This window comes from Gopherus flavomarginatus, chromosome 20 (assembly GCF_025201925.1).
Source record: "Gopherus flavomarginatus isolate rGopFla2 chromosome 20, rGopFla2.mat.asm, whole genome shotgun sequence".
Classification (NCBI taxonomy): Eukaryota; Metazoa; Chordata; order Testudines; family Testudinidae; genus Gopherus; species Gopherus flavomarginatus.
Genome location: NC_066636.1, coordinates 290,116 through 317,536, shown reverse-complemented (window position 1 = coordinate 317,536; position 27,421 = coordinate 290,116). Strand labels below are relative to the sequence as shown.

Sequence of the window (27,421 nt, the reverse complement as noted above, 5' to 3'; positions counted from 1 at the left end):
GGAGAAAGGGGGCAGGATTCCCAGGGCAGAGGGGGAAGGGCCGGGGGGGGGTCACGGGGTCTGGCCTATGCCCCAGCTTGCAACCGGCCTCTTGGGTGTGACCCCTCACTGGGCCAGGGACCCCAGGGTTGGACAGGGGCCCGTGGGCTCCAGGATTGGGCCCCCAGCAACAGCCCCCCCTTCCCCTGAGGGTCCCTGCGGGGGCTGGACCCTGCAAGCATGAGGCCCCTGAGGTATTGGCAGCAACCCAGCTCCTGTGCAGAGCCAGGGGCCCCACTCAGCCTGGAGAGGCAGCCGTTAGCCATGGCCCGACCGAGCCATGATCAAGTCCATGGCTGGCTTGTTCTGGCCCCTCACGCGGCCCCTCTCTCAGGGGCATCCTGCTGCCAGGGAGGGGGGGCTTGGCCAGTCCTCAGGGCAGCGCTTTGCTGCCTGGACCAGCCCATTCCCCACAGACATCCCACCTCCTGCACGGCTCTAGCAGGAGACTGAGCCCTTTTTCCAGTCCCGAGGGAAACTGAGGCACAGGTAGGGTGACCAAATGTCTCGATTTTATAGGGACAGTCCTGATTTTGGGGTCTTTTTCTTATATGGGCAGGGCTGGCAGGGGGCTGTGGGTCAGGACTGAGGGGCACTGGCAGAGCTGGGCGGGATCCCATGGTTTGGCTGGCAGGGGCTGCGGTTCGGGAGTGAGGGGCATCAGCAGAGCTGGGCATGTCCCACTTCTGACGTACACTCCCCCCTGTCCCCAGTCTGTGTCTTGTTCTCCAGCCTCCTGCCAGCCGGGGCTGGTCCCTGTGAGAGCTGCGCTGGGGTCCGGCCTTCACTGGGGGAGATGCCAGCCCACGACTGCTCCCTGTGCATCACAGGGGTAACCCCCCAGGACAGTGGGGGCTACACCCTCGTCTGCCAGGCCGGCGGGCGCTGCGCCGAGGCCCTCGGGCACCTGCAGATCTCTGGTAAGAGCAACGGGGGCACCCTGGAAGCAAGAACGGGGCAGGGGTCTCAGCAGGGGGCGCCCTGGGGCGGGGGGGCTCAGTAGGGGATGGAGGGGGGTCTGTGACCCTTCCCCCGATGAAGTCTCGTCTTTTCCAGGTTGACCAGATGGGGCCGGGATCCACTCCGAATGGGGCCAGCAAGAACTGGGGTGGGAGTGACCAGTCTCCCCATCCCATCCCAGTCACCAGCGACAGGGCCGGCTCCAGTTTTTTTGCCGCCCCAAGTGGCAAAGTGGGAAAAAAAAGATAAAGCCGCGATCGGCGGCACTTCGGCGGCACCTCTACCGCGTGCCTCGTTCTTCGGTGGCAATTCGGCGGCGGGTCCTTCGCTCCAAGGGACTGAGGAACCTGCCACCAAAGACCTTGACGCGCTGCCCCAAGCGCCTGCTGCCTGCACTGGTGCCTGGAGCTGACCCTGACCAGCGCCCCCACCGAACCTCAATGAAAGTCTTCGGCAGCTGAGCTCGGCCTGGCACTGGGGTGGGGTGGGGTGTCTCTGTGGAATGGCAGCCCCCTAAGTCTCCATCCCACCACTCCAAGCCAGAGCAGAGAAGAAGGGAGACTGTCTCAGAGGAACAAGGTTTAATACTGGGGCTGGGGGTGCCCCCCATCTGCTCCCAATACCGGCCTCCAGCTCTTCCTCCAGCGATTTGATCCAGGCTCCGGCATCAGAGGGAGCCCAGACAGGGCCCTGGGAGGCTGGGTTTGGGGGTGGGGGGGTTCCCTGGAGATGCTGATGGGGGGGTATCATAAACAGATAGTTAAGGGTTAATGTCTCTTTTACCTGTAAAGGGTTAACAAACAGGGAACCAAACACCTGACTAGGGGACCAATCAGGAGACAAGATATTTTCAAATCTCGGTAGAGGGAAGCCTTGGTTCGTGTTTTTTGGGTTGGGCTTTGTTCTCTCTGGGTCCTGGAAGGGACTGGACGTGCAACCAGGTTTCTTGCCAACCTCCCTGCTACAGTCTCTTATATATTCAGAATAGTGAGTATCTAATAAGGATCAGGCGGTTACAGTCTTTTTAATTGGTTTTCCTTTATTTGCAAATGTGTATCTGGCTGGTAGAAATTAAATGTGTATTTGGCTGAAAATATTTTAAATTGTATTTCTGCTGGAGGAGGCTTTTTCTTCAGTTTCTAGAAGCTGACAGACCCTGTAATATTCCATCTTAAATTTACAGTGATTTTCTTTATTCTTTTATTAAAAGTTTTGCTGTTAAGACCGGTCTGATTTTTCCCCCTTGGTGAGTCTCAAGGGAATTGAGTCTGTACTTAGCAGGGAAGGAGAAGGGAGGGGAAGGGTGGAATCCCTTTGTTTTAGATTCACGCTCCGTGAATCTGTCTCTCTCTCCAGGAGACCTAATTTCTCTGTGTTGTGATTCAAGGAGTTTGAATCACAATAATCTTCCAGGGTAACCCAGGGAGGGGAAGCCTGGGAGAGGCAACGGTGAGGAAAGGGGTTTACTTTCCTTGTGTTAAGAGCCAGGGGGTCTGGGTCTTGCTGGTCCCCAGGGAAGGTTTAGGGGGGACCAGAGTGTATCAGGCGCTGGAATTCCTGATTGGTGGCAGCTTATCAGATCTAAGCTGGTAATTAAGCTTAGGGGAATTCATGCTAGTACCCCAATTTTTGGACTCTAAGGTTCAGATTGGGGAAAGATACTATGACAGGGGGATCCCAGGGTGCGAGGTCTGTCCTGGAGGCTGAGGGTGGGAGTTCTCCTGGGGGATTATCACTGCTGGGGGGCATTCCCCACGGACAATGGGGGGAGTCTCTAGGGGTTTCCATGGATGCTGAGAGGGGATCCCTTTGGGAGGGCCAAGGATGTTGTGGATGGTTCCCAGGTTTGCTGAAGGGTACCCCACTGGGGGGAGCTCAGGCTCTGCCCATTGGGGTCCCTGGAAGAGTACCCTACCCCAGTTTTTCTCTGGGTGTTCCCCATGGTAGGGGGTTCCCCATGGGTGGGGTCCTTGTGGTCAGGGACCCCAATTGTGGAGACCCTCAGGGAGTTCCCCATGGCAGGGGGTGTCCCTGGGTGATTCCTTGTTGGGGGGATTCCCCATGGCGGGGGGCATCCCTGGGCGGTGCCCTGTAAGGGGGGGTTCCCCCCTGTGGCCTCTGCGGCTGGCGTCACCTCTGGATCTGGGCATATACGGACTCGGCTCGCTGCAGCAACTCCTGCCAGGGGAGAGGGGCTGTTAGAGACAGACAGACATGGGAGAGGATCCCTGACACACTGACCCTCCCAGCCCCTCCTACCCCACCCCCAGGAGGCTGAACTGGGGGGACTCACCGTGTAGTTGGGGTCTGGCTGGGGAGGCAAGGGGATAGCCTGCAAGACAGACAGACAGACAGACATGGGGGAGAGGAGAGAGATTCGTTATAACCGGCCTTTGATCCCAACCCTCTCCAGGATCTTCCCTGCCCCCCAGCAGGGAACAGACCCCAGGGAGAAGCTCTGACCCAGGAGCTTGTGGGGAACGGGGGCAGGGGGATGGGGAGGGTGGTACCTGGCAATGACCAGGGGGCAGCATCCCAGGAGTTCAAGGGGTCAGTGCTATGGGGTCCCCAGGGGGGCAGTGCCTGGCCCAGCCTCACTCACCGGGGGAACTTGGGGGTTAATTTCAGGGTTTCTTCCCTCCGGTTGGGGCAACTCCAAGGAAGACTCCATCACCTCGTAAATCGGCTCCATGTCATCTGGAGAGAGAATGGGAGATAGAACCCAGGCGTCCGGGCTCTCAGCCCCACCACCAAGCCCTACATCAGGGCTGTGACTCACCCCTGGCAGATCTTTGTGGTTTCTTCCCTTTGGGATCCAGTTTTCCTGTGGAGCTAAACAGAGCCGGGAGCTGACATGATAATCCCAAGGGAATCCCCACCCCACCTCACCAGGAGAAAACAACCCAGATGTCCTGGCTCCCAGCCCCCCTCCTCCCTCCCCCTCTAACCCACTACACCCCACTCCCCTCCCAGAGCCAGGGAGAGAACCCAGGCATCCTGGTTTCCTGCCTCACACCCCGCAACTGTAACCACTAGACCCCACTCCCCTCTCAGATCTGGGGATAGGACCCAGGAGTCCTGGCTCCTAGCCCCCCCAACCCACTAGACCCCGCACCCCTCTCAGATCTGGGGATAGGACCCAGGAGTCCTGGCTCCTAGCCCCCCCAACCCACTAGACCCCGCACCCCTCTCAGATCTGGGGATAGGACCCAGGAGTCCTGGCTCCTAGCCCCCCAACCCACTAGACCCCACTCCCCTCCCAGAGCCAAAGAGAGAACCCAGGCATCCTACCCCCTCCCCTCCCCCGCGCTTACCCTCTGGCCAGGTCCGAGCTGCGCAGGATGAAGTGGTAGATGACCACGGCTCCCAGAGCTCCGGTCAGCAAAATCCCAACCACGACCCCCGCCACCACCCAGCCCAGGACCTGCGGGGTGCTGGGGGCTGCTGTGGCCAGGGGAGGCCCTGTGCCTGAGCCCGGGGGGAGCAATGTCCTTGGACCCAGGGTGGTCGCTGGGGCTGCAAGGAAGAGAATTGGGGAGAAGTGAGTGTTGGGGGGAGCTGGGGCTTGGGGGGGATCCCAGGGGGTCCCTGTGGACAGAGCAGAGTCCTGGGCTGGGGGAACGAGCGGGGCTAATGGGGTTTGGGGAGGGATCACCCTCTGGCTCCCCCTGAGGGCTGAAGGGTTGGGGGTCCCTGGGGCAGTCCATGTGGGGGATGGGGGGGTCCTCCAAGACTGTCCCTGGGAGGTAGGGGAGTTTATGGGGGAGTCCCTGGAGGGATGGAGGCCATGGGGGGTATGGAGAGGGGGAAGGGGTGATGGGGGGGCTTTGAGGAGTCCCCGGGGGGGGGTCTCTAACCAGCCTGCAGTCAACACCCTCCCATGGACCAGGCCTCTCGGCTGCTCTCCGGAGCAGGACTCCGGGGAATGACCAGTGGCCGGGCCAGGCCCCACCGCCACCACCAGCCGAGTACCTCGTGTCTGTGCTTTGGGCCTGGACGCGGAGCAGACCCAGCGGCTGATGCTGCCCCACGCTCCAGCGCTGCCACTGGGTACAAGTGACTGAGCCAGTGCAGCTAGGGTTGAAGATCCGGAACCGGGACCTGTCCCCAGCATTTGCCAACAGCCCCATCGGCTTGAGGCTCTATCGCTGCCTAGAGCGCCTGTCCGCAAGGGGCTGTGGACAGCTCCGAGCGCGCCGCCTGCCTGCAGCCATGATCTGTGGGGGGCCCACGGGGCTCTCGGCTGGCCCAGGGTTCTCTAGACAGGGGCTTGCTCCTGTGAGGAGAGTCTGACGCCTTAAACCAGCCCGCCCAGCTCTGTGAATTTCACACCCCAAGCCAGGACAAGAGGCCGCATCTGCACGTGGCTATGGCCATGGAAGAATTCTTCCCCTGACTCCATGGCTGCCGCTCTGGGGGCTGGACTGACCAGGCTGACAGGAGCGTCTCTGCTACACAGGCAGGGCCTAGCCGTGAGCTGGAGCACAGACCTGCCAAGGAGCCAGTGTTTAAGGCTCACCCGATCCTGGTGTGACCCGTTCAGCACAGGCCACCAGCACGCTGCGCTTTTCTCAGCTTTACAGTCCTAGCCACAGAAACATCCCAGATAAACGGTTACACGCCCCACCCGGACAATGCCGGATGAGCTGGGGAACGGGCTGTTAACGAAGGCTACATACGACCAGCGTGTTCTGGGCCAGAGGAGCTAACACGTTCAGTGGTGCCTTACGAAGCCATTGGGACGCATAGCTGTGCTGTGCGTGTCACCCCTAGGGTGACCCAGCAACTGGTCCAGAACCCAACGAAGCCACAGCCCAGAATTAAGCCAACCCAACCCCTAGGACAGGCGCACTGAGCTAGCCACTGGAGCTTGGAGAGGTGGGTTGTGAACACGGATGGACCAGCCCCTTTTGGCACTGCAGGACACGTCCGCACAATGGTGCCACATCGCTCAGGTGACCCAGCCGTGTGGCACGAGTGGCAGCTGCACACGGAGACCCTCACGTACGAAGTTCCTACTGGGCGTCTCGCAGCGGTGCTGGGATAACCCAGCGTGGGGACGGAGCCACGGGCAGCTGAGTTCCTTGGTTGCTGTCTCAGGCTGGCGACAAAGCCAGCGAGTGAGTCGAACGGGTTTATATCATAGCAGTGCGACGAGCCACTAACCGAGGCCGGAGCCCTGCGCGAGGGGAAGGGACGTGCCAGAGAGACTCTGCAGAGAGCGTGGCCTGCTGGTGAGGCAAGCACAGGCTGGGCAGAGAGAGGGCCATGGGAAGTCACTGCCCCAGCTCGCTGCAGCCTGAAACAGAGCCAGTGGGTGGCCAGTGCCTGGTCCCTTGTGCCCCACACAAAATGCGATGGCTCATTGTGGCCCACCCCAGCCAGGAGGTTTTGCACCAAAACTCTGGAGTTTCCCACTATTGCAAGATGCCACAGAGAAGACAACTTGTTTCCTGTCTGGCTGAGGAGAAGGCACAGCTCACATCCTGGCTGGATGCTTCCAACCTGGCTTTCCAGCTGCCCCAGACGCTGGGCTGGGCAGGGCAGGGACCAGGCCAGACTGCCGAGCAGTGCTCGATCGTATCTCACCCCCTGTGCCTCATTCCCCCGCGACAGAGCATCTCCTGGAGAGCCTGGCCCAGGAGACACCCCCCAAGGGTCACTCCCTGACAGCACCAGTTCGCTCTGCTGGGCAGGGCCCTGGGTAGAGACAGCAGCGAAATCCAGAGACGAGAAAGGATCCAGCTGTTCTATACACAGCGCCCTGAGCGAGTCACCTAGTGACCGTCCATCCGTCTATCGCCCCGGCGCTCTCCGGTCATTGCAGGAGCGAGGGCAGAACCCACCCATGCCAGGTCCAGCTGACCTGCGGCACAGGCTCAGGTCCGGAATGTGTGAAAGCTCCTCGCTCCCAGTGATCAGGCAACGTTTACTCTGGTACTGTCCCCCGCGAGGGCTGCCTGGCTTTCATGCCTCCAGCCAGGCGCGCCTGAGAGAAACCCTCTGAAGGGCTGAGCTCCGTGGGGGCTGTTGGCATGGCGTCAGCGAGTTTAGTCGTAGTGGTGTAGACGTGACTCTGCGTCAGTGAGTACCCGAGAGTGCCGAGGCTGGACAAGCTCAGCCCAGGCTGAGTCCGACAGGCAAAGCCACTGCAAGAATCCCAGCGTTTAACAGAACTGAACCTACCACGTACACACAGACTCTGCAGCTCCAGACGAAAGGTCCAAATTGGTTTGTGAGCTGCAGGTTGCGCCACCAAGTGCACCAGCCCTGGAGGCCTGGGGCCTCCCGCCCTGCCCGTTTCCTGGGGTTTCATGCGCAATAGCCCTGACGTGCACAACTGGCCCCCTGGCTCTGGTAACGGCCGACAGCGCCATGCAGTAACGTGGCTCCACTTCCAAATGCCACCGGAGCACTGGCTGGCTGACTTGCCCCTGGCAGACAAGCTGCTTTGGCTCAGGGGCTAGGTTGGTATCAAGTCTCAGCCCAGACCAGGGTAGTGGGAGAGCAGCTGCCTCTGACTGAACGGAAGGGACTGATTGTCCCTGATCTTTGTAACACCTCTGCTGGGGCGCAGTACAGGCCGTCCTGAATGCTTGCCGCCAGCTCTCCTTTGCTTTCAGAGTTTTGCTGCTAAACTCGTCCGCTTCTAGTAATTTTCTGGCCGAAGGGGACGGACGGAGCCAAAGCCCAGCAGGAAAATAAGCTGAGGTAACCGGCTCACTCTTTAGCCCATGTGAGTTTTAGAACCTAGCCTGCCCACCGGGTCTTGGAGGGGCTGTGGTGCTGGGTACCCTGGGGGACGGATGGATCCCTGCAGAGGGTCCCAGAGGGTGTGGTGTCTCTGAGATGTGATTTACCAACCACCTGCAGCCCCACCCTGTTCCTCTCACACCCCGGGGGCATGGGAGATTGGAGGTGTCTGGGGGAAGGCGCAGGCTGTAGGGGGGCCACTCACCGCTCACCCGCAGCTCCACGGTGCCCTTCTCGCTGCCCTGCGGCACCAGCTGCAGAGCGACCTGGTAGGTGCCACTGTCATTGGCCTGGGCGCCCTGAAGGAGCAGAGACCCGTTGGGAAAGCCAACCTCGCGGCCTGTGAACTGCACCCCATTGCGCTGGGGGCGCTCCTGCCCCGGGAAGTAGCTGAAGATGCGGGTGCTGCCATCAGCCAGCCGCCCCCGGTACCAGTCGAAGTGACGCAGGGGCTCCAGGCCGCCTTCCACGGACAGAGTGACGTTCTGCCCCACGGATGGAGCCTCCGGGATCCTGCGCACCACAACAGTACAAACCACAGCGCGGGGACCCCAGCACAACAGGAGACAGCCTGGCGGGACAGGGAGAGGAAGAGAGATAGTGAAAGTGACCCTCACTCCTGAACCGCAGCCCCTGCTAGCCCAGCCCTGGGCTCCTCCGGCCGCAGCTCTGCCAGTGCCCCTCACTCCGGACCCACAGCCCCTGCTAGCCCAGCCCTGGGCTCCTCCGGCCGCAGCTCTGCCAGTGCCCCTCACTCCGGACCCACAGCCCCTGCTAGCCCAGCCCTGGGCTTCTCCCCGCACAGCTCTGCCAGTGCCCCTCACTCCGGACCCACAGCCCCTGCTAGCCCAGCCCTGGGCTCCCCCCCCACAGCTCTGCCAGTGCCCCTCACTTCCGACCCACAACCCCTGCTAGCCCAGCCCTGGGCTCCTCCCCCCACAGCTCTGCCAGTGCCCCTCACTCCCGACCCATAGCTCCTGCTAGCCCAGCCCCGGGCTCCTCCCCCCACAGCTCTGCCAGTGCCCCTCACTTCCGACCCACAGCCCCTGCTAGCCCAGCCCTGGGCTCCCCCCCACAGCTCTGCCAGTGCCCCTCACTCCCGACCCACAGCCCCTGCTAGCCCAGCCCTGAGCTGCCCCCACAGCTCTGCCAGTGCCCCTCACTCCCGATCCACAGCTCCTGCTAGGCCAGCCCTGAGCTCCTCCCCCCACAGCTCTGCCAGTGCCCCTCACTCCCGACCCACAGCCCCTGCTAGCCCAGCCCTGAGCTGCCCCCACAGCTCTGCCAGTGCCCCTCACTCCCGACCCACAGCCCCTGCTAGCCCAGCCCTGGGCTCCCCCCAGCTCTGCCAGTGCCCCTCACTCCAGACCCACAGCCCCTGCTAGCCCAGCCTTGAGCTGCCCCCACAGCTCTGCCGCTGCCCCGACCCACAGCCCCTGCTAGCCCAGCCCTGGGCTCCCCCCAGCTCTGCCAGTGCCCCTCACTCCAGACCCACAGCCCCTGCTAGCCCAGCCCTGAGCTCCTCCCCCCACAGCTTTGCTTGTGCCCCTCACTCCCGACCCACAGCCCCTGCTAGCCCAGCCCTGAGCTCCTCCCCCCACAGCTTTGCTTGTGCCCCTCACTCCCGACCCACAGCCCCTGCTAGCCCAGCCCTGAGCTGCCCCCACAGTTCTGCCAGTGCCCCTCACTCCCGACCCACAGCCCCTGCTAGCCCAGCCCTGGGCTCCCCTTACACATTTCTCCGTGGCTCACCTGCAAACAGAACCCCCTTATACGGGGTGTTCCGGAAACAAGGCCCTCCCATCCTTCCCGGAGGCAGGAGCAGAGGGGAGGGTCACAGTCTGTGGAGAGAGGAGAAGGCACCTGAGAGAGGGTCCCAGTCGGATGCCTGGGTCCCTTTGCTGAAGTGCATTTACCAAGGGTCCCAGGCTCAGCTCCTCTGATGGGCTTTGGATGTGGGATCTCTGCGGGCCACCCGCGGGGGCGGCGGCACCACTCGAGAGCTGCTCAACCCGTCTGGCCCTGAGTCACCCAGAGCCTGGAACGTGGGATGGAGAGGCGGGTGCCCTGGTGCGGAGCCCAGGAAGGTGCCTGGGAAACAGACGGGGGGTGGGGAGGGAGCGCCCTGCGCATCAAAAACAAGGGGAGAGAACCCAGGAGTCCTGGCTCCCAGCTCCCATCAGACCCCCTTCTTTCCCGGGGGAGGGGCAGAACCCAGGAGTCCTGTCCTGGCCCCCATCAGACCCCCTTTCTTTCCTCGGGGGGGGGGGGGGGAAGAACCCAGGAGTCCTGTCCTGGCCCCAGGCCCCCACCACCAGACCCCCTTCTTTACCGGGGGCAGGAGAAGAGCCCAGGAGTCCTGGCCCCCAGGGGTAGGTCCCCGTGTCTTACCAAGTGCTGAGCCCACCCCCTCGGGGGCCGGTGGGGCTGGCGGTAGGTCGGTCGGTCGGTCCCTCTGTCCGTCTCCTCCCGGCTCTGACTCCCTCCCGCGTGGGGCCGGGCTAGGGCCGGACCTGTACCCTTCGCCTGTTCGCGGCGGCTCTGCGCTGCTCCGGGGGGTCGGTGCAATCGGACCCCCCCGCCCGCATAACACGGACACGCCCCACCCTTAGTGTCCGGTCCAACCGCCCCCCTCCGAGTTCAGTCTGGGGAGCAGGGAGCAGAAATCTCGGGGGTGGGGGGCGGGCTCCAGTCACACCCCGGGGCCCCGCCCCCAACCCCGCTGGGGAATCCCGGCCCCTCCGGGCAGCCAAGAAACTGGGGGGCCTCCCCCCTCTCCATCCTACTGACTCAAGGCCCTCCCCACGGAACAGCGCCCCCCGCCGAGCCCGCAACCCACAGCACAGCGCCCCCTACCGAGCCCCCAACCCCTCCCCACGACACAGCGCCCCACGCCGAGCTCCCCACCCCATGCCCACAGCGCCCCCTGCTGAGCCCCCCACAGCACAGCGCCCCCTACAGAGCCCCCAACTCACAGCACAGCGCCCCCTACCGAGCCCCCAACCCCTCCCCACGACACAGCGCCCCACGCCGAGCTCCCCACCCCATGCCCACAGCGCCCCCTGCTGAGCCCCCCACAGCACAGCGCCCCCTACCGAGCCCCCAACCCCTCCCCACGACACAGCGCCCCACGCCGAGCTCCCCACCCCATGCCCACAGCGCCCCCTGCTGAGCCCCCCACAGCACAGCGCCCCCTACCGAGCCCCCAACCCCTCCCCACGACACAGCGCCCCACGCCGAGCTCCCCACCCCATGCCCACAGTACAGCGCCCCCTACCGAGCCCACAACTCACAGCACAGCGCCCCCTACCGAGCCCCCAACCCCTCCCCACGACACAGCGCCCCACGCCGAGCTCCCCACCCCCTGCCCACAGCTCCCCCTGCTGAGCCCCCCCACAGCACAGCGCCCCCTACCGAGCCCCCAACCCCTCCCCACGACACAGCGCCCCACGCCGAGCTCCCCACCCCCTGCCCACAGCTCCCCCTGCTGAGCCCCCCACAGAACACCGCCCCCTGCCGAGCCCCCAACTCACAGCACAGCGCCCCCTACCGAGCCCCAAACCCCTCCCCACAGCACAGTGCCCCCTGCTGAGCCCCCAACTCACAGCACAGCGCCCCCTACCGAGCCCCAAACCCCTCCCCACAGCACAGCGCCCCTTGCCGAGCCCCCAACTCACAACACAGCGCCCCCTACCGAGCCCCAAACCCCTCCCCACAGCACAGTGCCCCCTGCTGAGCTCCCAACTCACAGCACAGCGCCCCCTACCGAGCCCCAAACCCCTCCCCACAGCACAGCGCCCTCTACCGAGCCCCAAACCCCACCCCACAGCACAGTGCCCCTTGCCGAGCCCCCAACTCACAGCACAGCGCCCCCTGCTGAGCCCCCTCCCCACAGCACAGCGCCCCCCGCCGAGCTCCCCACCCCCTACCCACAGTGCCCCTTGCTGAGCCCTCAAGCACAGAGCCCCCTGCTGAGCCCCTCACAGCATAGCGCCCCCTGCTGAGCCCCCTCCCCACAGCACAGTGCCCCCTGCTGAGCCCCCTCCCCACAGCACAGCGCCCCCCACCGAGCTCCGCGCCCCCTGCCCACAGTGCCCCTCGCCGAGCCCCCAACTCACAGCACAGCGCCCCTGCTGAGCCCCCCACAGCGCCCTCTGCAGAGCCCCCAACCCACAGCACAGCACCCCTACCAAGTCCCCAACCCCTCCCCAGAGCACAGTGCCCCCTAACTAGTCCCCAACCCCCTGCCCGCAGCACCCCTACCGAGCCCCCTCCCCACAGCACAGTGTCCCCTGCCGAGCCCTCACCCCACCGTGCCCCCTGCTGAGCCCCCAGCACAGCGCCCCCACCTCACAACACAGAGCCCCCCGCAGAGCCCCCACCCCCTCTCCACAGCACAGCACCTCGTGCTGAGCCCCCACCCCCTCCCCATAGCACAGCACCCCCCACTGAGCCCCCTCCCCACAGCACAGCATCCCCTGCCAAGCCCCCTTCCCACAGCGCCCCCTGCTGAGCCCCCAACCCCCTCCCCACAGCACATCACCCCTCCCCCCCGCCGTAGACCCATTCCCAGCCAGGGCCGGCTTTAGGAAATGTGGGGCCCAATTCAAACATTTTCCGCGAGGCCCCAACAGAGATGACTAAAAAACAAAAATGTAAAAAAATAGCCTTTCATTTCTTAGCAACCAGTTCCCTATAAAAAGTTCTGATTTAAGGGATGTGCCACAGTACTTATTTTTTGTCCCAATAGGGTTACCATACATCCGGATGGCGATTTAAGAACCAAAAAGCCTGACATGTCCAGGAAAATACAGATGTATGTTAACCCTCCCTAAAGTTCTTTTTTTAAAAAGATGGGCCTGAACTAGAAATGGGCTCCATTTCACGTGTGGGTCCCCGCCACTCCCTGGGGGTGTGCTAGGGTGATCAGCAGCAAAGAGTCCTGTGGCACCTTACAGACTAACAGACGTTTTGGAGCATGAGCTTTCCTGGGTGAATACCCACTTCGTCGGATAGTCTGTTAGTCTATAAGGTGCCACGGGATTCTTTGCTGCTTTTACAGATCCAGACTAACATGGCTACCCCTCTGATACTAGGGTGATCAGATGTCCTGATTTTATAGGGACAGTCCCAGTTTTTGGGTCTTTTTCTTATATAGGATCCTATTACCCCCCCACCCCGTTCCAATTTTTCACACTTGCTGTCTGGTCACCCTAGGGTGTGCACATGTGTGGGTCCCAGCTGCTCCCTGCCCCCCTCATTGAAGCAGGTGTGCAGGGTTACTGCCCTGGGAACTGCAGAGCACCAGTGGACATGGAGCTGGCTGCAGGCAGGGCAAGGGGCTGACTGGAGGTAGGGGCTGGCTGCAGGCAGGGCAGAGGGTGTGGGGCTGGCTGGAGATAGGGGCTGGTGCGGGCAGGGCAGGGGGTGAAGGGCTGGCTGGAGACAGGGGCTGGCTGGAGACAGGCTGGCTGCGGACAGGAGGCGCAGGTCTGGCTGCAGGCAGGGGCTGGTGCGGGCAGGGCAGGAGGTGCAGCAGGGGCTGGCTGCGGGCAGGGGGTGCAGGTACAGGGGGTACAGCCCACCCGGTACAGTAAATGACCCCTTCTCCTTCCTCCCCCACCAGGGTAGCAGCAGCAGCTTGGGGCTCAGGGGCTATTGAAAAGGCCTGGGGCTCCCCTGCTTCCACCCGCAGGCCCTGTAAATAGCCAGGGAGCCCTGGGGAAGCGATGGGGCTCCCATGACTATTTAAAGGGCCAGCGCGGTAGAAGCAACAGGAGCCCCAGAGTTTTTAAATAGCCCCCAGAGCCCCGCAGCCCTACCCCAGGGCTCCAGCAGTGGGGCTCTGGTGGCAATTTAAAGGGTCCCAGCTGGGAGCCCCAGGCCCTTTAAATTGCCCCCTGGGGAAGATGGGTCACCCCGGTACAGTGCACCGACTCTTGCCAGTATGCAGTACCAGGGCTTGGGCATGGGGCTGGAGCCAGGGCAGAGGGTGCAGGGCTGGCTGCAGGCAGGGGCTGGTGCGGGCAGGGCAGGGCAGGAGGTGTGGTGCTGGCTGGAGACAGGGGCTGGTGCGGGCAGGGCAGGGGGTGTGGGGCTGGAGACAGGGCAGAGGGTGTGGGCTGGAGACGGGCTGGCTATGGGCAGAGGGTGCAGGGCTGGCTGCAGGCAGGGGCTGGTGCAGGCAGGGCAGGGGGTGCAGGGCTGGCTGGAGACAGGGGCTGGTGCGGGCAGGGCAGGGGGTGCAGGGCTGGCTGGAGACAGGGGCTGGTGCGGGAAGGGCAGGGGGTGCAGGGCTGGCTGGAGACAGGGGCTGGTGCGGGAAGGGCAGGGGGCGTGGGGCTGGAGACAGGGCAGAGGGTGCGGGCTGGAGACAGGGGCTGGCTGCGGGCAGAGGGTGCAGGGCTGGCTGAAGGCAGGGGCTGGTGCAGGCAGGGCAGGGGGTGGGGGCCTGGCTGGAGATGGGCTGGTGTGGGCAGGGGGTGGGGGGCCACCCCGGTACAGCACACCGACTCTTGCCCGTATGCAGTACCAGGGCTTGGGCGCGGGGCTGGTGCCAGGGCAGAGGGTGCACGGCTGGCTGGAGACAGGGGCTGGTGCAGGCAGGGCAGGGGGTAGGGGGCCACTCCGGTACAGCACACTGACTCTTGCCAGTGTGCAGTACCAGGGCTTGGGCGCGGGTCCTGATTCAGGGGAATTGGTTGAACTGGCCTAAAGCTGTCCTGTCTCAGCAGCACAGAAGCCCCCGCCGAGACCCCTGCTCACTGCCCCCGACTTCTGAGCACCCCCCCCCGACACTGCTGCAGCCTGGCTCCACCTGCGACAAACAGGAGCCCCCTGTGGGCACCCCCCTCCCGCCAGTGCGGGGGGAGTGGTCAGGCTGCACCTTATCCCGCCTCCATCCAACCAGCCGCCCCGCCCGCTCCCACACGGGCCCTCTATAGACCTGGACGAATGCGCGTTTCCCCATTCACCACCAGGGGACCTCACGGGTCCATGGAGGAACTCGCCCCCGCCATCCCCCAAGCTCGTCTGCATCCCCCGAGGCTGGGGCCGGCCGGAGAAGAGGGGGCGTGACGGCCCAAGCGGCCAGGGCCCCTGGGTTCTATCCCAGCTATAGGCAGCGAGTGGAGATATATGGGGCTGGGAGCCAGGACTCCTGGGTTCTCTCCTAGCTCTAAGAGGGGAGTGGGGACTGGTAGTTAGAGCAGGGGGGGAGCCAGGACTCCTGGGTTCAGGCCCTGGCTCCAGAAGGAGAGTGGCAGTGGGGACTAGTGGTTAGAGCAAGTGGGGCTGGGAGCCAGGACTCCTGGGTTCTCTCCTGGCTCTGGGAGGGGAGTGGGGGTTGGTGGTTAGAGCAAGGTGGGGCAGGAAGCCAGGACTCCTGGGTTCTCTCCCAGCTCTGGGCGGGGAGTGGGGTCTAGTGGTTAGAGCAAGTGGAGCTGGGAGCCAGGACTCCTGGGTTCTTTCCTGGCTCTAGGAGGGAAGTGGCAGTGAGAACTGGGAATCAGGACACTCCTAGCTGCCTTTTTGCATTCTCACCCAACAGGTCTTTGCACACTCACCACCATTCTCCTGTGATCACACTCACCCTCCAGCACTCACCACCAATTTCTGTCAGCTGTCTGTCCTTGCACACACACACCCTTGTACCCTCACCACTGATCTTTGCACACTCATGCAAGGATGCACTCTCTGACCCTTCTTGCACTCACACATACCCTGACACATCCACCACCCACTCCTTGCACACATACCCACAGTGGTGCACTCACTGCACAGCTGTGTGCACTGTCACCCCCCTTTGACACTGGTGCCTGCTCACACACTCATCTTTGTGCTCCCCTGCAGAACACAGCCTCTCAGGGGATGGGTGGGGGGTCACTGCTCACCCAACCTGACACCCCCTCCCAGCTCCTCCCCCGCCGCCCAGTGGGGGATGCAGGATGCTGAGCAGGGACTTTCCAAACCCATCGCTTCTGGTAAATCGGATCCTGCTTCCAGGGGCGGAGCTGGGGAGAAGGAGGGGGCTGTTTGAAGGAGTTATGGGTGGGGGGGTACATGGACAGGGGGAAGCAGGGCAGAGGTGCACAGAGAGCTGAAAGATTGGTGGTTGGGCCCTCTCCGTCTGTGCTGGGCTGGGAACAGCCAGCTGTTCTCTCTGTTTGCAAGGTTTTCTGTGTTCTGCACCCCCACAGCCTGGCACTTCTCACTCACATGCATCCGTGGGACAAGGACCTGGCTGGGGGGACAACAGTGTCACTGCAGGGGTGCAGTGAGAGTGGGGGCAGGGGTCACTGAAGGGGGAGTAGGGAGGGGTCACTGTAGGGGGAGCAGTGGGAATGCAGGAAGGAGTCACTGCAGTGGGGATGCAGAGCAGGTGTCACTGCAGGGGTGCCATGGGAGTGGGGGAATGGGTCGCTGCAGGGGGGAGCACTGGAGATGCAGGGCAAGGGTCACTTCAGGAGAAGCAGTGGGGTTGGGGCAGGGTCACTGCACTGGGGAGTAGTGGAGATGCAGGGCAGGAGTCACTGTATGCAGGGGGAACAGTGGGGAGGTCACTGCAGGAGGAGCAGTGGGGGTGGGGCAGGGTCACTTTACTGGGGAGCAGTGGAGATGCAGGGCAGGGGTCATTGCAGGGGTGCAGGGGGGATGCAGGGAGGGGTCACTGCAATGGGGAGCAGTGGGGGTGGGCAGGGTCACTGCAGGGGTGCAGTGGGAGTCGGGACAGAGGTCACTGCAGGGGGATCAGGGGAGATGCAGGGCAGGGTCACTGCAGGGGGAGCAGTGGGGATGCAGGGAGAGGTCACTGGAATGGGGATGCAGGCAGGGGTCACTGCAGGGGGAGCAGTAGGGGTGGGGCAGGGTCACTTTACTGGGGAGCAGTAGGGGTGGACCATGGTCACTGCACTGGGGAGCAGTGGAGATGCAGGGCAGGGGTCACTGCTGGGGGGAGTGGTGGAGCTGGGGGGGAGTAGGTAAATTATCTACATCCCCACCCCAGGAAATTCCCTACTGGATCAACAGGGCAAAGTCTTCCATGGGCCATCCCACCCCCGCCCCCATATACCCAACCACTGCTCCTAGAATGCCCTGCTTCCCCATCCCCCCAGCCATGGGGTCCCCATGTTTCTGTTCTCTCCCCAGCCTCAGTGACTCAGCCCTTTGCAGTGGGCTTGGGACCCATCCCTGCCACTGGGGCAGGAGCAACACGGATGTGACAGAGTCCTTGGGGGAGGGGTGGGAGCCAGGACTCCTGGGTTCCATTCTCAGCTGTGCTGGTGACTTGCTGTGAGTTGTAGCTGAGTCACTCCCTCGGTTTCCCCAGCTGTGTTTGGGGTCACAGCCTGAGCCAGGGGCTGGCAGTGGTGGGGGCCTGGCTGGGCCCAGGACATGGTCCCTCACACCCTGGTCATTTCTCAGGCGCTGGGAGGGGAGGCAGGGAGGGATGGGGGGCACAAAGGGATGGATACATAGAGGGGCCTGGAGGAGTGTGGGGGAGGGATTGAAGGAGGGAGGGTGCATGAGGGAGGTATGGAGGTGAGTGGAGATGCGGGAGGGGTGGAAGGAGGGAGGGATGGGGCGTGAGGGGAGCTGGAGAAGGTTGAGTGGAGATGCGGGAGGGGTAGACAAAGGGGTGTGGGGGAGGGGTGGAAGGAGGTTGGAATGGGGGTGTGGGGGCGCTGGAGGGGGCGAGTGGAGATGGGGACGGATGGAAGAGAAGTGTGTTGGGGGAAGGTGGGGGAGGGCGGACTGAGAGGCATCCACCCACAGCTCCCTGGGGCTCTACAGTGACTCTGGATTCACCCCCGGGTGACTCAGACCTGCTCCTGCATCTACCCCGGGAGCTTGTGTTCCTGGCCCTGCTGCTGCCCCCCTACCATGGTCCCAGAGGGAGAATCCTCCCCAGCTTCCCAGGGAGCCATGAGACCCCCCTGGCTCCCATCCCCTCAAACTAATCAAGGGGGCTGCTTAATCTGCTAATGGCTGGCGCAGGCCCTGGTTCCCTGGCCCTGCTGCCCCCAGCCGGACCCCCGGACCAAGGCCGGGGGCAGACGGGCGCGCTTTGCGGGGGTGCCAGGGAGCCCCCTTCACTGACAGCCCCCGTCTCTCCGTGCCAGGGGCGGGGGGTGGAAGGGGTTAATCGTGTCCGGAACGGGACCTCCCCGCTCCACCCTCCTCCGCCGAGCCCGGGGCGTTCCCTGTCGCCCCCCTTCCGGGGCGTTTCCGGTGGGGAGGGGAGAGTCCGGGAAGCGGGCGGTGCGCCCTGGGCGCACACTTGGCACGGGGCCCTGGGCGCACCGGGGCTCCCCTGCTGCCGCTGCCGCTCCTGGGGGGCGGGCGAGGGGCGGGGCGGGGGCCGTAATTCTCCACCCCAAGCCCGGGGGGAGGCGGCTCTGAAAGTCCCTAGCGTTCAGCTGAGCGGGCGGGGAAGTCCCGGTGGCCCTTCCTCTACCCTGGCTGCCTGCTGCAGCCTTCCTGGCTTCAGTTGGGGGCTGTGGGCACCCACGGGGCAGCCAGGCCGCCCCCTCCCTGCGCGCCCGCTCCCTGGAGGTGCCCGGCTCTGCAGGGGGCACCTGCTGAGGCCATGAGCTCGCAAAAGGGCAGAACGGGGTTTGGCTGGTGACCCCTCGCCCACACAAGGGGCAAAGGACCCAGGAGACCGAGCGACGTTTGGCTGGTGACTCCCCCTCACGCCCACCCCGGGGGCACAGGACCCAGGAGACCGAGCCGGTTTGGCTGGCGACCCCTCCCCCACTCTGGGGGCAAAGGACCCCGGCGCCTGAGGAATGGCGGAGGAGATGCCCGTGGACCTGAGGACGTGGCGGAAGGGGGACAGCCCCGAGTGCCAGGGGAGCAGGGTTCCCCGTACCAAAGACCCCGGGGGGCAGCGGGCTCCTCAGGGCAGCCGGCCATTCCCTGCACCCTGGCCCGGCGCGTCAGGGGGGCCAAAGACTCCTCCCACCCACCCCGGGGCATCGAGCCCGGGGCCCCCCGACGAGGGGGGCAGGAAAGCGGAGACCTCGCTGCCCCTGCGCAAACGCCGCTACGCAGTGCAGGGGCCGGGCTGGGAGCGGCCCGGGCCCCCGGCCGGGAAAGTGCCCAAGACGGAGAGCGACGGGGGGCAGGAGGGCGCCTCTGGGGGGCAGCATCCCCCCTTTTGCAACGGCTACTGCCCCCCCTACGTGGCTGTGGAGTACTCCCGCCTGCCAGCTCCCTACCTCATAGGTGGGTGACCCCGCCCCACATCGCCCCCGCGGGGGCCCCCCGGCTCCTTCCTTTCCCCGCAGACAGCCGGTGTCTCCCCAGGTGCTGGCGGGTGGCCAGGACAGGTCCCACGGGCTGGAGACCCTCCCTCGCTCATACGCCGCGGGCCCGGGAAATGGGCTGGGGGCGGCGGAGGAGAGTCCTCAGGGGCCGGGTGAGGATTTCAGTAAAGCGATTGCTCAAACGTAGCCCTGGCCCCTACTCCTGGGTCCCTTGTGGGATGGGTTATGGGGGAGACCCCAGTAGGTGCTGGTCCTGGACTCCTGGGTCCCTAGGGACGGGTTATGGGGGAGACCCCAGGAGGTGCTGGCCCCGGACTCCTGGGTCTCTAGGGACCGGTTATGGGGGACACCACAAGAGGTGCTGGCCCCGGACTCCTGGGTCCCTTGCGATGTATAAGGGGGGTCCCTTCTTTCGCTCACGCACCCCCCATTCTTCTCCCCCCACCAGGTCTGACCGGACCCTTCCTGGTCCCGGAGCGGGCCCCATTCTTCCACCCCGTGGCCCCCCACCCCCTACTGCCGGCCCCTCTGCTGGGGCGCCCCGCCACTCCCTACCCCCTTCTCTGCCCCCTGCAGACACAGATGGCTGCTGACATCGCTACGGCGACCAAGCAGGACGAGGATGGAGACACGTAAGTGTGTGTGTGTGTGTGGAGGTTTGAAATGAGGGGTGAGTTTAAATAGCCCTGGGCCCCCAGTACGGACATGGGGGGCAAGGGGCCCATCTGCGAGCCCAGACAGAGCGAGCCAGCCCGGCTGGGAAGGGGAATCCCCGGCCCGTCTGTGTAGCCCTCCTCCCATCCCGGTCCCACCCCCTGCCGACGTTTTCTTCCTGCGTAATGGTCCCGTGGCTCAAACTTCTTACTGGAAGGGGAGGGGGATAGATTTCCTCCCCGGCTTCCTCTTCCTCCACCCTCCGCACCCACCCCCCCCGCGCCTGGCTGGGCACTGCTGCAGGGAAGATCACAGCGCTGGGTTCTTGTCTTGGCAGTGACAGGGCACTGTTCCTAGGGAAGCTTCCAGCACTGGATGCCTGGCTGGGCAGTGACAGGGCACTGTCATGGGGAAGCTTGCAGCACTGGGTTCCCAGCTGGGCAGTGACAGGGCACTATTCCTGGGGAAGCTCGCAGCACTGGATTCCTGTCAGGGCAGTGACAGGGTACTGTTCCTGGTGAAGCTCGCAGCTCTGGGTTCCCAGCTGGGCAATGACATGGCACTGTTCCTGGTGAAGCTTGCAGCTCTGGGTTCCCGACAGGGCACTGTGGCGGATAAGCTTTCAGCACTGGGTTCTTGGCTGGGCAGTGACAGGGCACTGTTCCTGGGGAAGCTCGCAGCTCTGTGTTCCCGACAGGGCACTGTAGTGGAGGAAACTCACAGCACTCGGTTCCCAGCTGGGCAGAAACAGGGCACTGTCATGGAAAACCTCGCAGCGCTGGGTTCCTGACAGGGCAGTGACAGGGCACTGTTCCTGGGGAAGCTCGCAGCGCTGGGTGCCTGGCTGGGAAGTGACAGGGCACTGTTCCTGGGGAAGCTCACAGCACTGGGTTCCCGACAGGGCACTGTGGTGAGGGAAGCTCACAGCACTGGGTTCCTGGCTTGGCAGTCAGGGCACGGTTCCTGGGGCAGCTCACAGCGCTGCAGCCTCCCAAGCCTGAGCTGCCAGTGGATATCGAAAGTGGCCTGTTTAAGACAGGAAGTGGAGGTCAGCGGGCGGCTGGGAGCTCTTACTGGAAGCCCATAGTCGAGGACCCCCGCCCCCGTTTGGACCGCGCTGATAAGAGGTTTCCTTTTATCGTAATTCACTGCTGGAGCGATTCTCTGAAATCACCTGCGACTTTGGGCCGGGGAGGGGGGGGGCAGCAGAGAGGCGGCCAGGGCTAGGGGGCAGCAGAGCTGGGGACCAGAGCAGGGAGCAGAGGGAGGGGTGAGCTGGGGTGACAGGACTCTGGGGGGCAGGACATGGGAGGGAGAGGGGGAGCTGGGCGAAGGGAGCCAAGGGGCCGTCGGGAGGGTGAAGTGGAAGATGAGGAGGTCTCAGACCCAGTGGGGACGATGTGGGGCAGGACGGGGACCTCGCTTACATTGCAACGCTTGTTCTAAGCAGCACCAGTGTCGCTAACAGATCAGAAAGGGCAGCATCTCTGGGGGGGGCACTCCAGTAACTTGCTGCACCCGCTGTTCTAGCTGGCATCTGCCCAGGGGTTACTAGGGAGCTGCTGGTGAAGGGGAGCTCTCGTGGGGCACTGCCCAGGGCGGTGAGCTCCCAGCTGGGGATTCCCGTGACACCTGGGACTTTCTGTGGCTGGAGGAGGGGAGAGGAACTTTCTGTGGAGCGGGGGGGGGGACCCTGAGGAGGTTCTACCCCCACTCCCCCACCCCAGTGATGGTCTCTCCTCCCCCTGCTCACAGGGCTCTGCACATCGCTGTGGCCCAGGGGAACCTGCCCATTGCCCAGCGCCTGGTCAGCCTCTTCCTGCAGGGTCAGCGGGACCTGGACATCTACAACAACCTGCGGCAGGTCAGTCCGGGGGCCGGGGTCCCAGCGGGGCAGGATGGGGGGGGCGGTCTGTGGGCTCTGATACCAGACTGGTCCCTGCCAGATGGGGGGAGCTGGGTATCGGAGGAGGGGTGTGATGCCGACCTGCCCCTGTCAGGTGGCACCAGGCTGATGGGGGGCGGGGCGGGGGGGGACCCGGGCACGGCGTTCCCAGAACCCACGTGCCCAGCCCCGCCCAGCCCCAGCGCAGACGGGACTTTCCCCGACAACTTCCTCCCCCGTTGCCTGGGCGACGCCCCAGGGTCAGAGCCTGAGTCACGGGGGAGGGGACGCAGCCAGATGGACAAACAGGCGCACCTGGCACCTGGAGCACTTACAGGTCGCCCTGCAGTGATGAGACACAAAGTGGGTCATGGGCAAACCCTGCAGCGCTCTCCCCTCTCCCTCTGGCTCCTTGCACATTCCCAGAGCACTGAGGCACGCCGCGTTGCACACTCACCATGCACGGCTGAGACACACACTCAGACACTCCCACTCCCCGGATACCTGTATTCCCGGAGCACTGCACACTCATGCACCAGGGCATGCTGCATTCCACACTTACGATGCACTGGTGTGACACGCACACTGACACACGCTCAGACACACTTGCTCCCTGCAACGAGCGTGTTCATGGACTTCCACAAGCATCGCACACTCCCACTGCGATAGCCTCACGCACCAGTCACACACACACGCACACTCGCTGCGGTGCACTTGCTGGCTCTCACAGAGACACAGCTTGCTGGGACATGCTCACTCACACCATGGCACCTGTGCACACTCTTACACGCTCATGCCCCCACCCCATCCCCGGAGCCCAGAAGGAGCCGCCAGCTCCATCCTATGGACAGGTGCCCCTCACTCTTGACCTGCAGCCCACAGATCCCCCAGTCCTGGGCTCCCCCCAGCTCTGCTGGTGTCCCTCACTCCTGACCTGCAGTCCCCAGTTACCCAAGCCCTGGGCTCCCCCCAGCTTTGCTTGGGTCCTGGATGGGGGTCTCTAAGCAGGGAACAGCCATCCTCAGTCCCATGTTGTGTGCCCCATTTCCTGTAAACCAGCACCTGAGCCAGCTCCAGCCCCTTCTCAGAAGTGTCTGCGTCAACATGGCTGGCGCCAGGGGCTGTGGTTAGCACCGTCGGGACCGGGCAGCTTCCTCTGGTTACAGGGTGTGCACCAGCTGCTCACAGCTTGCATGTCTCGGTGCTGTAAGCTTTGCTGTGGCAATGCCCTGCCTGAGTCCCCAGCTGGGAAACCCCCTGGTGCTGCGAGCTTCCTTGTGTGTGCCTCCAGCTGGGACCCGCTGCCCGGCATTGTGAGCTTCCCTGCAGCAGTGCCTTGTGCCTCTCCCCCCTCAGACCCCCTTGCACCTGGCGGTGATCACCACCCAGCCATCCCTGGTGAAGCTGCTGCTCTCGCATGGGGCATCCCCGATGGCACTGGACCGGCACGGACAAACGTCGGTGCACCTGGCCTGCGAGCACGGCAGCCCTCGATGCCTGCGTGAGCTGCTGGAGTGGGGCAGCAGCCGACCTGACCTGGAGGCCCGGAACTACGAGGGTGAGCAGGGCGGAAGAGGATGGGAGGGGGACTGGGGTTGGGAGGGGTGGATGTGGGGATGGGGGCTACTGGGGTCAGGAGGGGGTGAGGGAGGGAGCTTGTGGTTTTGAAAATTTTTCCAAACAGCTGACACTGGGACCAGACTCTCTGGAAAAGCCCAAAGGTCCCCCCCACAAGCCAGGCCAGCCCCCCCCACCATCCCTCCTCCTTGTGCCTCTCACCCCCCCCCCGTTTTCTCCCCCCAGGTCTCACCCCCCTGCATATCTCTGTGGCCACCTCGAACCGGGACATGGTGCTGCTGCTGCTGGAGCACGGGGCGGATATCGATGCTGTGGTGAGCATGGGGGGGCACCTACCCCCACCCCACAGACATGGTGTACGGGGGGCTGGGTACGGGGAAGCCCATCCCCTCCAACCCCCCCCCACACACACAAGGGGGTTGGGTACAGTGGTGGGGAAGGGGATGCAGAGCTGGGAGAGAACTGTGCGAACTGAGGGGGGATTTCCGGGGGGGAAGATGTGTGACTGTGGGGGGCAGGCTGTCTGTACCTGACGGGTCAGACCCTGCTGTGCACCCTATACAGGACATCAAGAGTGGCCGCTCCCCCTTGCTCCATGCCGTGGAGAACAACAGCCTGGACATGGTGGAGCTGCTAATACAGGTGAGGGTCAGCCCCCCTCTCCCCTCACACACCTGGCCCCTCTCCCTCCCTTCAGCTCTCCCAAATGTCCCCTTGCCCCAAAGAGGTTCCTGTCACTGTCCCCCCAAACCCTGCCCCCTCCCAGCCACCTCACCTGGTGCCCTGCCCTCCCCTGGACAGGACGCTCCGGGCAGGGGGGCGTTGTCTGTCCTGTCTCACCGCCTGTCTCTTCTCTCCCCCGCCCTGGCAGAATGGGGCGAATGTGAACGCACAGTCATATGCGGGGTGCACGGCGCTGCATGTGGCCAGTGGGCGGGGGCTGCTGGACGCCCTACGGCTGCTGGTGCGGAACGGGGCTGACTGCGGGATCAAGAACTATCACAACGACACGGCGCTCATGGTGGCCAAGAACCGGCGGGTGAGTGGAGGGGACACTAGGGGGCTGAGCAGGGGACTGGGGAGGGTTGGCAGGATGCAGGGGGGGACCCTGGGGGGTGAGCTGGGGGCTGGGGTAGGTCGGCAGGACATGGGGGGAATGCTGGGAAGATGAGAAGGGGGCTGGGGAGGGTTGGCAGGAAGACAAGGGGGGACCCTGGGGAGTGAGTAGGGGGCTGGGGAGGGTCAGCAGGAGGACATGGGGGGCTGCACAAAGAGGCCCCGGGGGGATTATGGGGAGGGAAAGGCTGGGGGTATAGAAGCTTGGAGGGAGGGAGAGTGGGGGCCATGGGGGTGAAGGGAAGCAGGGATGGGAGGGGCCACTGCTGCCATGTGGGAATTGGGGAAGTTATGGGGTCTTGGGGTGGGCCTGGGGGGCCTCCCAGCAGTACAGGGTAACACCTTTCATCCCCTGGTTCCCAGGTGATTGACATCCTGAGGGGAAAGGCCTCCCGGCCTCCCCCAGCCTCCGACTGCACCCGGGACGGGGCCTCCCCGGCACCCAGTTCAGCCAGCTCCCCTGGCGCCCGCCTGACTCCCAATGGTGAGTGCTGCCCCCCCAATGCCCCTGGCGCCCACCTGACCCCCAGCGGTAACACCCTACTGGCCCCCTTGGCCCATGTGCCCCCCCTAGAGCTCCCGAAGCCCCTTGGGGAGTGCCCCGTCTGAAAGTCACGCTCTGCTCTGCCTGCCCATGACCCCTGGAGCCAGCCCCATGGGGAGACGCACCAACCCCCTCACAACTCCGGGCTCCCTGGGGAGGGCAAAGCGTTTCCCAGGGGGCAGTGGGAGGACCCAAGGGTTCTGGGGGGAGGAGTTGGGATCTTGGGAAGGGGAGGGTTCCAGGTTCCCCTTTCGGGGGTGGGGTTCTGGGGCTGATTCCTGATGTCCCCTTTCTCCTCCCTGCAGGTCTGCCCAGTGCCTCCCCTGGCTCCCCACCGTCTGCCCCAAGCCCTCCTCACACCCCAGGAGCCTGCAGAACTGCCCCAACCAATCAGAGACCAGAAACTGCTGAGCCAGCCAATGGGTCATCAATGCCTGGCCCCCTCCATGGGGTGAAGCTGGAGGGAAACATGCTCACGCCCACCCTGAGGCAGCCAATGGGCTCTGCCACTGCCCCCAAACCCTTTCTGCGATTGGCCGAAAGCCTGCTGGAGCCTGCACTCCATGGTTCCATCTACCCAACTGCGTCTCCTGGCCTGGACACCTCAACCAATCACCTCTCGCTGGTGCCTGGCGCCTTTCACCCGTCCATTGTCCAGGGGCTGCCACCCAATCGGATTCACCTGAGAGGTGCTGGGCTGGACCAATCACGGACTCTGTGTGGGGCAGGGAGCCCACCTGTGGGTGCGGCCGAGGGGCAGTGGCTTTGCAGCAGGGACAGCGGGGGCAGCTGACAGCGGAGTCCTGGGGGCAGGCGCCCCTTCCAACCCAGGGACCCCAGGGGACTCGCCTGGGGATGTAGCACTGGGGTGACCGGCTCCTGGAGGACGCTGCGTCTCTGTGCACCGGACCTCATCTGTTCCTGAGGGACCCAGGCATCCGGGCCTCCTGGGGGGACCCTCACTGCCAGCGACAGCTGCCTACTCTCCTACAGGACCCAGGAGTCCGGGCATCTCCACGTGTTCCTGTGAGAGCCAGGTGTCTGGCTGTCTCCATGGAGGGGGGACCCATATGCTCCTATGGGGCCAAGGTCCCAGCCCCGGTGAAGTCCTGAAGAGAGGAGTGTCCGACAGGCCCCCTTGCATTCGCCTCCCCCTTCCTGGGATGGGGGCAGGGGGCAGTGTGTCTTCTTTCTGCCCTCCCCTCCCCCAGGAGCCAGCACAGAGTGGCCCTGCCAGGACCCCTGCCCCAAAACGGGGCCAGAGCCTGAGTGAAACCACAGCAGCCCCTGGGCAGGTCGCAGCTAACGCCCGGGATGGAGTCAGCAGCACTCAGCTGGGGGGAACCCTGGAGGGTGATTGGCTGCACTGAGACTGGACTCGCAGGGGCCCTCTATGCCTCCCCAAAAGGCTGCTGGGAGCTAGGCCCAGCCCCCACCCCCCATTCACTAGCATTAACCTTTCTGCTCCCAGGCTGCCCCCTCGGTGCTCTCCTGGATGCAGAAGCAGGTGGGTGGGGGATCCTGCCCCCCCACCTCAGAGTTGCTGCCAGTCACTGATACTTGAATCTCCTGGGGGGGAGGGGATGTTGTGGTTTGGGGGTAACTTATGAGGGTCTTTTCTAAGCCGTAATAAAATATTTTTTGTATTTTTTATCCTGAGACTGAAAGACTTAGGGGGCACTATGGGGCTGATGGGGGGGCGCTATGGGGCTGGACAGGTGCATGGGGCTGATGGTGGTGGCTGGACAGGCCCGTGGGGCTAATGGGAGGTGCTGTGGGGTTGGATGGGGCCCTAGGGATGTTAGGGGGGTGCTATGTGGCTGGATGGACCCATGGGGCTGATAGGGGTTCTCTGTGGGGCTGATGGAGGGTGCTATGGGGCTGGGGGGGCGCTATGTGGCTGGATGGGCCCGTGGGGCTAGTGGGAGATGCTGTGGAGCTGGATGGGCCCCTGGGGCTGTTGGGGGGGGGTGCTGTGGGGCTGGATGGACCTGTGAGGCTGATGTGGGGGTGCTATGGGGCTGGATGGGCCCCTGGGATGGGATGGGCCCCTGGGGCTGATGGGGGGGTGCTATGGGGCTGGATGGGCCCCTGGGATGGGATGGGCCCCTGGGGCTGATGGGGGGGTGCTATGGGGCTGGGCGGGCCCATGGGGCTAATGGGTGTGCTATGGGGCTGGACGGGCTCGTGGGGCTGATTCGTAGACTCTAGGACTGGAAGGGACCTTGAGAGGTCATCGAGTCCAGTCCCCTGCCCTCATGGCAGGACCAAATACTGTCTAGACCATCCCTAATAGACATTTATCTAACCTACTCTTAAATATCTCCAGAGATGGAGATTCCACAACTTCCCTAGGCAATCTATTCCAGTGTTTAACTACCCTGACAGTTAGGAACTTTTTCCTAATGTCCAACCTAAATCTCCCTTGCTGCAGTTTAAGCCCATTGCTTCTTGTTCTATCACTGGAGGCTAAGGTGAACAAGTTTTCTCCCTCCTCCTGATGACACCCTTTTAGATACCTGAAAATTGCTATCATGTCCCCTCTCAGTCTTCTCTTTTCCAAACTAAACAAACCCAATTCCTTCAGCCTTCCTTCATAGGTCATGTTCTCAAGACCTTTCA

At 63.9% G+C, this 27,421-nt stretch overlaps 2 protein-coding genes across 3 annotated transcripts; one reads left to right on the top strand and one right to left on the bottom strand.

Moving 5' to 3' along the window:
* Positions 1-2,951: 2,951 nt before the first annotated feature.
* On the bottom strand, positions 2,952-19,459 carry CEACAM19 (CEA cell adhesion molecule 19). 2 transcript variants are annotated; one of them, XM_050930847.1, is made up of 9 exons: positions 18,975-19,459; positions 10,144-10,298; positions 9,505-9,593; positions 7,958-8,323; positions 4,314-4,515; positions 3,779-3,831; positions 3,602-3,696; positions 3,293-3,331; positions 2,952-3,177 (listed from the first exon to the last, which is right to left on the bottom strand). In XM_050930847.1, exons 3-9 carry the CDS (start codon positions 9,554-9,556, stop codon positions 3,130-3,132), a joined length of 855 nt encoding a protein of 284 aa, XP_050786804.1. In that variant the 5' UTR covers positions 9,557-9,593; positions 10,144-10,298; positions 18,975-19,459; the 3' UTR covers positions 2,952-3,129. The 2 variants fall into 2 exon arrangements, with proteins under 2 accessions (XP_050786804.1, XP_050786805.1); XM_050930848.1 differs by lacking the exons at positions 10,144-10,298; positions 18,975-19,459 and having other exon boundaries at positions 9,505-9,759.
* BCL3 (BCL3 transcription coactivator) lies at positions 18,145-26,452 on the top strand. Its single transcript, XM_050930834.1, has 9 exons — positions 18,145-18,981; positions 19,471-19,654; positions 21,432-21,540; positions 22,918-23,119; positions 23,365-23,453; positions 23,704-23,781; positions 24,011-24,178; positions 24,619-24,739; positions 25,105-26,452. Exons 1-9 carry the CDS (start codon positions 18,543-18,545, stop codon positions 25,590-25,592), a joined length of 1,878 nt encoding a protein of 625 aa, XP_050786791.1. The 5' UTR covers positions 18,145-18,542; the 3' UTR covers positions 25,593-26,452.
* The last annotated feature ends 969 nt before the right edge of the window (positions 26,453-27,421 follow it).

Coding starts and splice junctions, on each gene's coding strand:
- CEACAM19 (XM_050930847.1), bottom strand. CDS start 9,556: ATGGGAGGGCCTTGTTTCCGGAACACCCCGTATAAGGGGGTTCTGTTT. Junction 8,324..9,504: donor TAAGGGGGTTCTGTTTGCAG/GTGAGCCACGGA, acceptor CTGTCCCGCCAG/GCTGTCTCCTGTTGTGCTGG. Junction 3,178..3,292: donor AGCCAGACCCCAACTACACG/GTGAGTCCCCCC, acceptor CTCCCCTGGCAG/GAGTTGCTGCAGCGAGCCGA.
- BCL3 (XM_050930834.1), top strand. CDS start 18,543: ATGGCGGAGGAGATGCCCGTGGACCTGAGGACGTGGCGGAAGGGGGAC. Junction 18,982..19,470: donor GCCAGCTCCCTACCTCATAG/GTGGGTGACCCC, acceptor TCCCCCCACCAG/GTCTGACCGGACCCTTCCTG. Junction 23,782..24,010: donor TGGTGGAGCTGCTAATACAG/GTGAGGGTCAGC, acceptor CCGCCCTGGCAG/AATGGGGCGAATGTGAACGC.